This window comes from Cervus canadensis, chromosome 5, assembly GCF_019320065.1.
Source record: "Cervus canadensis isolate Bull #8, Minnesota chromosome 5, ASM1932006v1, whole genome shotgun sequence".
Taxonomy (NCBI): domain Eukaryota; kingdom Metazoa; phylum Chordata; class Mammalia; order Artiodactyla; family Cervidae; genus Cervus; species Cervus canadensis.
The window spans coordinates 82,484,415-82,498,227 of NC_057390.1; the positions used below are offsets into that span (position 1 = coordinate 82,484,415).

Sequence of the window (13,813 nt, forward strand, 5' to 3'; positions counted from 1 at the left end):
GCTTGACCAAAGGACATGAGCTGTTTTAAGATTGCCGAGGTGGGGTGAGCGGAGGCTGCTGTGGCCCCTCCGGCCCAAGACACTGTGCTCCTGCTTTGCTCTGCCCACCACGCACATGCGTCTCATGAACCTCCTCAGCGCCCCCGCTGCCCTGCAGACCCACATCGCCTCCTTCCCTTCCTGCACTGCATGTGGCTCCCTGCACCCACCAGCTCCCATCCCTCCTCTTCAGGAGGAATTTTGTCTGCAGTGCTTGATGGATCCCTGTGGATCTAGTTTCATCATTCAGGGAAACAATGAGTGTGGATGTTAAATACTTGTTATGGAAGGTGTGGTGTATTCGAGGTAGACCTTCGAATGGTAGACCTTCCCATCTGAGCCATCTGAGCCACATCCCATCTATTTGTCAGATTCCTCCAACTAGGCATACATCCCAATTCTTCATCTCATGGATGTTTGTTACCCACAGTCAGGCTCCATAGATTAGACTCCTTGTCGCCACTTGGGGTTTTCCAGGAGTGAACACCTTATGGACTCTGCAGAAACTGTGACGCTGCAGTGAGCAGCACATCCGAGGGAAGATGCAAGCCAGACATGACGGGTCCAGGTACTGGACTGGAACCAGGTGCTTCATGCCGCTCAGGAGCTGCTGGGGCCTCTGTGGCTGCCAGGAGGGAGTGCCAGCTCTATCTCTCTGTTCAGCTTGGCCGTGCCACCAGGACGGGGCTGAGCAAGGCCTGAGCCACTGGGCAGAGATGCGAGGACCCCAGTCTCCCAAAGCTTCTGCTTGACCCTAATAACTGCCCCTTATATAATCACATCACGATTCACCGTCTCCTCAGCTACGGTGGAGCTCAGCCCTTCGGTACAGAAGAACTTGAAGGAATTCGAACCACAACTGATGTCATCTGTTTGAACAACTTTCCTGCCATCATCCCTGAGGAGCCGCTCGCCACAGTGGAAAATCTGTATTTCTAGAACCCTGGATAGAGCGGTGTGCTTCAGCTTTCACTGAGTGGAGAAAACTCCGAAAGCTGGTGGCCCATGGCCAGGCCGCCTGCATCTTCGAGACGGGGCAGCTGGCTGTGTGACCATGGCTGGGGGGACCTGGGGGTGCTTCTCGAGGGAAGGGAGCCTCCAGCCCGCCAGCCTCCCATGCCAGCCTCTTGCCTTGAGGATAGAGGGGTTCACTTTCCCGAGGGGACCCAGGCCCAGGTTGGATGTGGGGACTTCAGCGCCTCCCTTGCCCTTACTCACCAGACTCTCTGTGAACCTTGGGCTCCCCATTGTCACCTGGCCATGGAGTTCACATTTGTCTCCCTCTTATTCTTCCTGGATAACTGCCTGTAGCCCAGGACTGAAACTGCAGCCTGCACCCTGGTGGGCCTGATAGTCTAAGTGACTAGGGGACCTAAAGTTTATCTGCTATGTGTGCTGAGTCCCTCAGCTGTGTCCAACTCTTTGTGACCCCATGGACTATAACCCACCAGGCTCCTCTGTCCGTGGGATTCTCCAAGCAAGGATACTGGAGTGGGTTGCCATGCCCTCCTCCAGGGGATCTCCTCGACCCAGAGATCAAACTGGTATCTCTTACATCTCCTGCATGGCAGGCAGATTCTTTCCCCTCTGAGCCACAAGAGAAGCCCAGTTTATCTGCTATTATGGGTTAAATTCTGCCCCCTCTCCCCTCAAATCCACATGTTTAAGTTCTAAGCTGCAAGACCCATGAGTGTGACCCATCAGTGTGACCTTATTTGGAGATGGGATCATTCAGATGATCAAGTTAAAATGGGGTCCTTAAGGTGGATCCTAATCCAAGATAACTGTGTTCTTACAAAGAGTGAACTTTGGACACATGCAGACCCAGGGAGAGGCCATGAGAAGATGAAGGCAGAATCCCAGTGTTGCTTCTCCCAGTCAAGGAATGCCAGAAATTGCCAGCAAGCCACCAGCAGCAGGGGGTTGGGAGACCTGGAACAATTCTCCCTCACAGCCTCGAAAGGAACCTGTTGACACATTGATCTTGGTCTTCCAGCCCCAGAGTCATGAGCTGATGAATTTCTGTCATTGAAGGCACTCAGTTTGGGGTGCTTTGTTACTGTAGTCCCTAGGCAACCAAAAAGCTGATACAGAGTCACTTGGTTTGAAAAAGTGCAGCTGGGGGTGCTGGGGAAGGGGGCTGAACCCATCTCTGCCCTCCCGGGCCCAGGCCTCGACAGGCTGCACTGCAGGGTCAGGCGGTATTCGTGATCTTTCCTGTGGTCCTCAGGGAGAGTGGACAGAAAGGCCATGTGTGGCTGACAGAGCTTGCCTTGTAATTCTGGTCAGAAGGTAGGGTCCCTGGGTGAGAGAGGGCTGCAGCAAGGCTGTGTGTGTGCAGGAGGGGAGATGTGTGTGGCCAGCCTGCAGACCTCCATTGCATCTTGTTTGCTGGTGGAGCAGAACGACAGTCCCCTGGGGACCGCTGCGAAGCCCACGTTTGGGGATGGATGCACTGTGAAGTCCCTTTCACGGGCTGGAGGACTCAGCCACTGAGAAATCAGCGATGCCACAGTATTGCTTCCTGTGGGCTGGGCTTCCTTCCTGTGAGTCGCAGTTCCCTCCCTGGAAAAAGGCTGGAGACACGTGTATCCCGGACAGCTGGCGTTGAGAGTATTTCCTCTCGGTTGTGCGGAGGAACTCTCGGGTCAATGTGGAAAAAGCCGGCTTGTGCAGGCAGCTGCCTGACCTCTAAGCCCAGCCGGCCCCCCGGGAAGTGGCCCTAGGGCTGGGCTGTCTCCCCGCTCTGGGCCTTTTGTCAGATGACTTGTAGGGCTGCTGGGTCTGATGGGACAAGGGCAGCATCATTTCAGGGGTGCTCAGGGGCTCCCCACTGCCTGCAGCAATATGGGGATCTGGGAAGCTGGGCAGGGGACACCCCGCCCATCCGGCTCACCTCAGTGGAGCCGCCAGCTGGAGCTTGCACTCAGGTGTACCCCATTACTAAAGATGCTCACAGACCAGTGACCCTGGGGTAAAGCCCACCCCAAGCCTGTCTCTCCCCCCTCATCTGGGGCAGCCCCCTCCTGGCCTCCTCTCACTTCTGGGTGGGAGGGGAGTCCCTTCCTGACCACCCAAAGGACACACCCGGGTATACTCCTGAGTACCCGGAGTTCTCTGTGGGCACTGAAGAGTCCCCTCTTGTGGGCTCTTTGTCCCCCACCCTGGCATGACACCCATACCCCCATTCGGGTCTTAATTTAACCTAATTATTTCTGGGTAGAAATTGGAAAAGCCCCTGATGCTGGGAAAGATTGAAGGCAGGAGAAGGGGACAGCGGAGAAGGGGACAGCAGAGGATGAGATGGTTGGATGGCATCACCGACTCAATGAACATGAGTTTGAATAAACCCCAGGAGTTGGTGATGGACAGGGAGGCCTGGCGTGCTGCAGTCCCTGGGGTTGCAAAGTGTCGGACTCGACTGAGCGACTGAACTGAACTGAGAAATTGTGGGCCTGCTTAAGTTCAAGCTTACTCCTTGGAAGACGCTTACTCCTTGGAAGGAAAGTTATGACCAACCTAGCTAGCATATTAAAAAGCAGAGACATTACTTTGCCAACAAAGGTCCGTCTAGTCAAGGCTATGATTTTTCCAGTGGTCATGTATGGATGTGAGAGTTGGACTGTGAAGAAAGCTGAGCACTGAAAAATTGATGCTTTTGAACTATGGTGCTAGTCTACGGCCATACCACCCTGAACGCGCCCGATCTCGTCTGAACTATGGTGCTGGAGAAGACTCTTGAGAGTCCCATGGACTGCAAGGAGATCCAACCAGTCCATCCTGAAGGAGATCAGTCCTGGGTGTTCATTGGAAGGACTGATGCTGAAGCTGAAACTCCATCCTTTGGCCACCTCATGGGAAAAGTTGAATCATTGGAAAAGACCCTGATACTCGGAGGGATTGGGGGCAGACAGGGGATGACAGGGGATGAGATGGCTGGATGGCATCACTGACTCGATGGACGTGAGTTTAAGTAAACTCCGGGAGTTGGTGATGGACAGGGAGGCCTGGTGTGCTGTGGTTCATGGGGTCACAAAGAGTCAGACACGACTGAGCGACTGAACTGAACTAAGTTCAAGCTACAGAAGGACCACTGAAGTCAAAGAAGTGAGAACTGCCTTGGGAGGAGACAACGACATGTCATAGGTCTGCTCGAACAGAAGAGGGGCAGCCACATGAGGGGCCACCAATGGCACTAGGTCTGAAGTGGGAACAAGTGTCCTCCAGGCCTTTCGGCCTGAGGGTCTCAGAATCTAACTAACCAGAGCACACCATGGTCTGTGCACTAGGCATGGTGTCAAGGGGCCTGACAGCCCAGCTTCTCCCCAAGGTCACAGTCTCCCAGACCTTCGCACTTCCTTCTGCTATCACAACATAGTAACAACAGCCCCAAGACTGCCTCTTCCCATTGGCCAATAGAAATCCCAAATGCTAGCACACACCCTTCTGGAATAAAGACTACCCTTCCCAGACCTCCTGGAGCTAGGTGTAACCATGTCACTAAGTTCTAGACAAGGGAATATGGTATCAAGAAGTGCCTGGAGTGGGTTGCCATGACTTCCTCCAGGGGATCTTCCTGACCCAGATCTTCCTGAACCCATATCTCTTATGTCTCCTGCACTGGCAGTTGGGTTCTTCAACACCTGTGCCACTTGGGCAATCCATCTAGCACATAATAAGTGGTTTTTTTTTCCACAATATAACTCTACATTTATTTAGATTATCTTTCATTTCTTCCAAAATGTTTTATAGCTATTAGGGGTTTTTTTTTAATAGCTTTTGTCAGAAATATCCCTAAGTGTTTCATATTTTTAAAAAAGATTATTGTATATATTTGAAATATAACTGCAAATTTAAGGTGTACAACACACTACTTTGTCACATTTATATATTATAGTATGGTTGCTGTTGTAGCAATATCTATCACATTATATATTTTTGATGCTATTGTAAATGGTATCTGTTATTAGTATGTAGCAGTTAGTGTTTTTATTTTATCTCATCCAACCTTTTAAAATCCTGTTCCTTAGGGGGTAACAAAACCTATACCGTGACTTCCTGCTGTGTCCAATAATCCTTCTCTTTATTTCTTTCTGAAAGCTCCCTATTTTAAGTTCCAGACAGGCCCTTTGAGGGATGTCAAGCTCACTTTTGACCCAGTTTCTGCCGATGGCAGATCCGGATGACCTCACTTCTTCGCACTAGCCTTTCCAGATGGCAAGTTTCCTCCAGCCCTGCTGAGTGAAGCCTTTGGCCCTGGCCATGTGTGGGTCAGCATCCTGGAAAGGAAGGGCCTCCAGGAAGGAAGGTCTGGGGTCAGCTGTCCGGGCCTGGGCAGGCCTCCGGGTGTGGCGCCTGCGGTGCCCGGAGACAGGGGCCGCCGGGTGAAGGGAGCACATGCCGCCAACACAGGGGAGGAGCGGGAGCTGGAGGGCCAGGCCAGCCCGCAGCCAGCCTGGAGAAGGAAATGCCTCGTGTAGGGCAGGGCATCGGGGCCGCGAGGCCAGCTGCCTTTGCGGGGAAAGGCAGCCGCTCTTTTTAACACAGGTGGTCCTTCTGGCTTGGGGTAGGTGGAGGGGAGGAATTTTATGTTTTCCTCTGTACGCATGCCTATTGTTTATAGTTCTTCAAAGCCCCCTTGCCTACTTCTGCCATTGAGAAGGAAACATTTTAGATAGATTCTTAAAAAAGAAACTGTTGTTTTCAATATCCTGTGATAAACCCTGATGGAAAAGAATATTTTTTAAAAAGCGTATATATGTATAGAGCTGAGTCACTTTGCTGTATAGCAGAAATTAACACAACCTTATAAATCAACTATGTTTCAATAAAATTAAATAAATAAACCTATTATATATAGAATGGATAAACAACAAGGTCCTACAGTACTAGCACAGGGAATTATATTCTATAACCTGGGATAAACCATAAGGGAAAGAACATAAAAAGTAATATATATATGCATAACTGAGTCAATTTGTTGTGCAGTAGAAATTAACACAACATTATGAATCAACTAAACTTCAATAAAAATGAATAGATAAATAAGAAACATTTAACAATTAGAGAGAAAACCCCAGGACCATCTCTCGCAGGCTTCTCTGACAATGAAGCTTGTTTCCAACCATGCGGTCAGCTAGACAAAAGGTCACTGCTGAGAAGAGCTTTGGGAATTCCAGTTGCTACAAGAACTTGGCTTTGGGGAGAAAGGTCAGAGTGGAAGCCGCAGGCTCATACCGCAGGGACGTTGACGTCCCTGCCTCTGGGCACCAGGGGGCTCCGGGTCCCAGCACCTCCCTGTAGTCCCTTGACCCGGAGCCCAGCCTCACACTTCAGTTTTTTTTCCAGTTCTTTTCTTCCTGAGGAAAAAAGAGCCAGTCAGCAGTGGTGGGCATGTGGCTTGGGTTGGGGTGAGGCCAGGGTCTTATGACTGTCACATGACGTCCACAGTGAAAGGACCCCACAGAATCTCTTTCTTGTTTTCCACACTCAGTTTGTTCATGCAGCCACTGAGTGGGGCTCCCACCACAGAAAGCCAGGGACAGCGGCGCCCTGGGGCAAGCATCATGGCCAGAGCCCCAGGTTGGGTGGGCAGGGGAGGAGCACCGTCACCTCGGACTGTGTCCGGGTCCCCCGCCCACTGTAGACTTCGCACCTCTAAGCGCTGGAGACCGTGGGGCATGCTTCACACGTGGTGTCCACCTGCTGTGCACAATGACCCCAGAAAGCCTACAGCATCTGCCCATTTTGTAGATGAAAAAATCGAGGCTGACCCACCAAGGTCACACAGCCATGGAGGGGCCCAGCTGGAGTGTGACCTGGGGCTTCCTAGTCTTCAAGGCTGAAGTGTGTCTGCTCTAGGCCTGGGAGGTCCTGACTGCTGACTGGGCTGACAGACACAGAAAATGTCTCCTTAATTGACCTACAGAGGCAGGGGTACTCAGGAAATGTACCACGGTTCATGCACATATATATTTTTTCCTGCTCCGGATCTTAACTGCGGCATGTGAGAGCTTAGTTCCCTGACCAGGGATCGAACCCAGGCCTCCTGAATTGGGAGCATGAAGTCTTAGCCACTGGACCACCAGGAAAATCCCTGTTTATGCATTTCTGCATTTTCTTTTCAGGCCCCTGGTGGTCTGGGGTGGAGCTCACAGGGGGTTTCAGGGACACACAAGGCCAAGTCTTCCTTCAAGAGCCGGCCTTGGAGACGGAGAAGCAGGGTGCACACAGAGGAGACGGCCCAGCATGCTGGGTGCAGATTACAAATGCTGAGCGACCCCAGGGGAGAGAAAGCCCCCTCTGAAGAATGCTTCCTGAAGGGAAGGTTTGAGCTCAGCTCCAAGCAAGAGCAGGGCTTGTGTTGGTGAGAACAAGGGAAGAGCATTCCAAAAGGGAGAAACAGGATGAGCAGTGGGTCAGAGGCAGATATGTGAAAGGCGTTTTGGGCAACAATAGGTTAGCCTGGCTGCAACAGTCAAGGGTGTGGCAGTGTCTAGAGGGAGATAAGTTTGGTGTCTAGAGGGAGATAAGTTTGAGAGTCTCGGTTCTGACACCTGGTACAATGAGGTAGACATTATGCTAAGTGAAATAAATAAATAATAGTAGAGTACAAACAAACAAATAAAGGCTTCATTTTCTAAATTCATGCTTCTCTTCTAAATCCACCAGTTACAAGGACTTCCCTGGTGGTCCAGTGGTCAGGACTCTGCGATTTCACTGCCAAGGACATGGGTTCAATCCCTGGTCATGGAACTAAGATCCCATAAGCTGTGCAGTGAGGCTGAATAAATAAGTAAATAAATCCACCAATTACACAAAGATCCTTTTTTTGTCATTAAAAACTAGTGAACAACTTTCCATCTTCCTTGTTGTATATCTGTTGTTGTGGCAACCTAAGCAGAGGCTTTTTGTTACACTTTTAATAAATATATTCAAAACCCACCAGGGCTCTTTATAGGGATGGTTTTAAAACAGAGAATTATGTTCCCAAGTGTCTTTGCTGTTGTTCCCAACTCCACTTTTTGGAGTGTGCAGATATGGAAGTTTTTTTTATTGACGACTTGATCGTCAGTTATCCCTCTCAAAAATCACAAAGCAATGGGAGCATTTTCAATTTTCAAATGCTCAGTTGCACAAACTAAAGCAAGTCCTCTCTTAGAATTATCAGGACAGCACATGTTTTTCTGAAGGGACACATTGTGTGCACACGCGTGTCTAGGCTTGAAGTATCTGCTAAGTGACTGTCATGTGATCAGAGAAAGTCTCTACATTTTGGGCACTTGCTTTTTCTTTGTTCTCAGTTCAGTGGCTCTTTTAAGTGCTCTGTCACCTGATCACTTTTGGATCTCTGTGGAATGGAAGATTTTGTTCACTCTTATCTCATTGCAAATTATTGAAAATCTCCTACTATGTTTAAAAGTCTTGTTTTTTATAAAATTAACCACTTCTGGCTGCCTTGCTCTTTGGTGTCACTCTCTGCCTTCCTCAACAACAGAGGCTGTGAGTTCCCTGCTTTGCTATCTTTGTAACCTGATTCTGAATTCTTTTTTTTTTAATTCCGAGTAAAATGCAGCTCCAATTGCCCATAGAGTTTTTCAATAGCACATTGTTTTGAAGAGGTCATTTAGAGTTGAGAAAATACCTTCCCGAGTCGTCTTTCCTTTGAAGGCTCAGGGGAAAGTAGTAGCTGTTTGTACACCTTGTTCTTGAAACATGACCTTTTCTAGATACATAAGCAATATCCATGGTTTTATCCAATTGTATACAGCAAGCTTACCACTCAGTAATTTGTTCCAATGATTGTCTGGTCAAATTCCCACTCATGTTTTCTAGGCATTTTCCAATGGTATTTGTTGACAAAGGAATGTATTTTGGTTTGTTACCATCTCGTATTCCATTATTTTAGCCATTTAAACATTTGCACACTGGTAATTCCTCCTAGGGGCTTCCCTGGTGGCTCATTGGTAAACAACCTGCCTGCCAATGCAGGAGACAGACACAGGTTCCAGGCCTGGGACAGGAAGCTCCCCTGGAGGAGGAAATGGCCACCCACTCCAGTATTCTTACCTGGGATATCCCATGAACAGAGGAGCCTGGTGAGCTGCAGTCCATGGGGTTGCAAAGAGTAGTACATGACTGAGCAACTAAACAACAACAACAGTGTCTCTTAGGCTTTTTCTACCAAAATAAAACTCATAAGGAGCTTTTAGACAGTTTTCATTACATTTGCAAGAGTTTGCAAAGAACTGGGTTGAGTAAAGAAAAGTTTGTAGAGAAAAGTTTGAGGTCTGTCTTGGGCTCTGCAGGCTTAGTTTTCAAATGGGCTGCTACTTGAAGAAGTGTCTCACAATAACCATGAACTTGGAAGGAAGGTTCTTGTCAGCGAGAGCGATCAATATGAATCCACATTTCAACTGGTCTCGATGGTTTTTAAAGAATGGCTGACTTCCTGTCACAGACCACTAGGTCTGCACTAGTTTTGCTGAATGTCTGTCAGCTCTGTACCTATTATGCAGTGCTTTTGTGCTATCTGAAAGGTCGGGGCATGCCCCCGGGAAAAGTGCTGCAAGGCAAATTCCGGAGGCTGGCTAAACTTCCAGGGGCTGGCCCCCTGCAGCCTGGTCCAATCAGGTACCAACACAGAGCCCTCGGACACTGACCACCGCTATAGCCCGCGCTTTCTTCCTTATATGAAAAGACCTGGCCTGGACGCCGGCCCTGACTATAAAACCCCTCCCACCCCTCATATCTCGCAGACTCCCTTTGTCTCCTCACTCACCCACCCCCAGGAGTTCTGCCCGAGAGCGACGCTTAATAAAAGGCCTTTACCACCGGTCCTTAGAGGCGGCTTTTTTCCTCCTGCGGCGTTTTTCTAACATCTGGCGCCCAAAGTGGGGCTCGAGGTGAGGGCCCCCGGCACTCGCCGTTGAGGCCCCCTCGAGCTCCACTGCCGCGGAAGCCCCAGACCCAGGCGGCTGACCAACCCCCCAACGGCAGGATACGGAGTAAGTCCCTTCGGCTTTGGGGCCTGCAGTCCCTGACGACCACCTCCTAGGGCCCCGTAACGAGTGCGCACTTACTGGGCCCTCCCGGTCACCAGCTGGTGGGGAGACGTCCCCAGCGGCTGAGTAGACCTCCGGCTTCGGCCTTTCCGGGTCCCTGCGGTCGTGAGGAAGACGTTCCCCGCGACTACACGGACCTCCGGCTCCCCTTGACTCGTCCGAAGACGTTCGGACAGCGGGGGTTGCCTCCACGCCCCATGGTCGTCATGGGATCGACAGCCTCCAAACCCGATCCCCAATACTCCACCCCCTTAGAGTGCCTGCTGACTAACCTGCAGACTCTAAGGCTAAAGAGAGATATCCGCCCCCAGCAGCTCACTTTTCTGTGCTCACAGGCCTGGCCTCAGTATTCCCTAGATAATGGCTCACAATGGCCAGCCACAGGGACACTAGACTTTGACGTCCTCCGTGATTTAGATAATTACTGCCGGAGAATGGGAAAATGGTCTGAGGTCCCCTATGTTCAGGCCTTTCGGGCGTTGCGCTCTCGCCCCACCCTGTGCACTACGTGCGCTCCTAGCCAAATCCTACTCACCATGGCCCCCCCGACTCCACCCTCCCGAGCTAAGCCGACTCCTCCCGTCTCTGAGTCCTCTGCTTTCTCTGTTCCCCCAAGAGATCTGGTGGCCCCCCCTCCCTACGCCTCTCCCACGGCCCTCACCCTTCCTCTCCGGTTCCTAACCCCTCACCTTCCTCTCCGGCCCCTCCTAATCCCTCCCCCTCTAACCCTACTCCAGTCTCTTTTGTTCCTGTTCCCGCCCCTGAGGCTTCACCGCTGGCCCCAGATTCTCCGGCCATTAACCCTGTCTTGTATCCCCCTCTTCCCCCCGTCACTCCCTCCTCGTCTCCGGTTAGCTCCCACACTCGCTCCCACAGCAACCCTCCAGGGGCCTCCCCGCCCCCTCCCCCAGCCCCGCTACTCCCTTTGCGACAAGTGGCCGGAGCCGACGGCCTGGCCCAGGTCCACGTCCCCTTCTCTCTCCAGGACTTAACACAGATTGAGGCCAAGCTGGGATCCTTTTCCTCCAACCCCACTCAGTACATTAAGCAGTTTACTGGTCTGACCTGCACCTACGCCTTAACATGGCAGGACATATATGTCATCCTGGGATCTACCACCACCCCCGAAGAGAGGCAGGCCATTTGGACGGCAGCCAGGGCTAAGGCCGATCAGCAACACAGTGCCAACCCCTCCCCCGAGCATCCCCCGGGAGCTCAGGCAGTTCCTGACACCGACCCTGATTGGAATTACCAGGAAGGGGGTGGCGGCCAGCTGCGGGTACACTATATGATAGAGTGTCTCCTCGATGGGATGGAAACGTCCTCTCATAAGGTTGTAAACCTCCTCAAACTAGATGAGGTGACTCAGGGGCCCGACGAAAACCCAGCCATGTTTCTTAATCAGCTGACTGAGGCCCTTGTTCAATACACCAGACTGTCCCCTGAGTCCCCCATTGGGGCAGCTACCTTGGCCAATTGTTTTATCTCCCAATCTGCACCTGACATCCGAAAAAAGCTGGCCAAGGCCGAGGACGGCCCTCAGACCCTTATTCGAGACCTGGTAAAAATGGCCTTTAAAGTTTATAACGCCCGTGAAGAAACTGCTGAGGCCAGCCAAAGGGCAAGGCTCAAGCAAGAGGCCGAATTTCAGGCAAGCCTCCTAAACCAACAAACCCAGGCCTTAGCAGCGGCCCTGCGGCTGGCGGCGGGCTCGGGGTCCCAAAACCCCACTCCGGGGGCCTGCTTCAAGTGCGGCCAAGAAGGACACTGGGCCAAGATGTGCCCCGATCCACGGCCTCCTTCCAAGCCGTGCCTGTTGTGCAGACAGCGAGGACACTGGGCTAGTGACTGTCCCCAGGCCTCTCGGACCCCGACCTCTAGGGGCCGGGGGCCAGAGCGCCCCAGGGAGACCTCCTGCCCTCCTCCGGCCTTCGAGCTGCTGAGCTTCGACAATGGCTGACGTCGCCCAGACTTGGGAACCCCGATAACCCAAGCCAAGCCCAGGGTAACGCTCCAGGTAACGGGTAAAGTCTGGTTAATGCGGGGGCTACCTATTCGGTCCTTCCCTTTTTCCGGAACACTTTACGTCCTTCCCAGGTTTCGGTTATGGGCATTGATGGCCAACCCTCATGTCCGCTCCAAACCCAACCACCACCCTGTCAATTAGATTCCTGCCTATTTGCCCACTCCTTTCTGGTCATCCCCTCCTGCCCTACTCCTCTCTTAAAAAAGAAATATACTCTCACAGATCTCCCAGCAGGTGGCTACAGCCCTGGACATCGACTGGCACCTCCACATCCCCTATCGGCCCCAACCGTCAGGCCTGGAACAAAGGCGCAGACAGCTCCAAGAAAGCCCCCTCTAGACCGGACTCAATGGTTTCCTCCCATACCTCTTGCCCTTTCTAGGCCCTATACTCCTGCTGGTTCTGGGCCTCACCACAGGCCCCTGCCTCGTCCAACTTATTCTTCGCTGGGTCCAAGAAATAGCGCAGGCTGCGACCGGACGGGCCATGCTCCTAACAGCTTCCACTCGACTCAGTCAAAAAGGCATAGACCCACTTCACAATCCTGCATAAGCTGACCTTTCGTCCAGGCTGGCCCCTACCCCTCGTCGCCCCCGTTCAGCAGGAAATAGCCAGAGAGAACCGGCGCCCCTTGTCCTATAACAAAAAGGCTGGGATGAAAGGTCGGGGCATGCCCCCGGGAAAAGTGCTGCAAGGCAAATTTCGGAGGCTGGCTAAACTTCCAGGGGCTGGCCCCCTGCAGCCTGGTCCAGTCAGGTACCAACATAGAGCCCTCGGACACTGACCACCACTATAGCCCGCGCTTTCTTCCTTATATGAAAAGACCTGGCTTGGACGCCGGCCCTGACTATAAAACCCCTCCCCACCCCTCACACCTCGCAGACTCCCTTTGTCTCCTCACTCACCCGCCCCCGGGAGTTCTGCCCGAGAGCGACGCTTAATAAAAGGACTTTACCACCGGTCCTTAGAGGCGGCTTTTTTCCTCCCGTGGCGTTTTTCTAACACTATCATTTGTGGCAAATGGTGGCAAAAGGCTGTTTTTTTCTATACCAATAACTAATTCTCCAATTCTCTGGTGCCAGTGGAGAGACGGTGCCAGGGACTAACAATTCAGTCCAGTTTTGACGTGATGTGCTTTTTTTTTTGGACCAAGCAGAACAGCTTCCAGGATCTTAGTTCTCTAACAAAGGATTGAACCTACACCCTCAGCAGTGAAATTGTGGAGTCCTAACCACTGGACCACCAGGGAATTCCTAGATTGGCCCCATTTCAGATGCCAGTCATACACGGGGACCCCAGGTGGCCCACGAATTGGCCACAGTGCCTATATAAATTCAGGTGTTTCCTACAACCCCCTCCCCAACTGCACAGCCCCTGGGGTTGATAATTAAACTCAGAACTCAGGACATGCTTTACTTACTCTCACAGTTCATTGTAATGGGCACAAATGAACAGCATAGACCAGGTCTGGAATAGCCTGAACACAGGGGCCTCCTCCCTGTGGAATGGGGGTCCATTGCCTGCTGGTACAGGGATGTGTTTGCCAAACCCCATTGGTTAGGGGTTTGTAATGGGGGTCCCACTACATAGGCACAATTGATTAAACCATTGGCCATTGGAGGCCAATTGGTGAACTTAATCTCCAGTCCTCTCCCCTGCTTGTAGATCAGGGGTTGGGGCTGAA

At 51.7% G+C, this 13,813-nt stretch overlaps 1 protein-coding gene across 1 annotated transcript; it reads left to right on the forward strand.

Moving 5' to 3' along the window:
• The first annotated feature begins 594 nt into the window (after positions 1 to 594).
• Positions 595 to 12,631, forward strand: LOC122442500. Its single transcript, XM_043470357.1, has 5 exons — positions 595 to 607; positions 5,245 to 5,515; positions 9,934 to 10,046; positions 10,889 to 12,127; positions 12,352 to 12,631. Exons 1-4 carry the CDS (start codon positions 595 to 597, stop codon positions 12,061 to 12,063), a joined length of 1,572 nt encoding a protein of 523 aa, XP_043326292.1. The 3' UTR covers positions 12,064 to 12,127; positions 12,352 to 12,631.
• Positions 12,632 to 13,813: the final 1,182 nt, after the last annotated feature.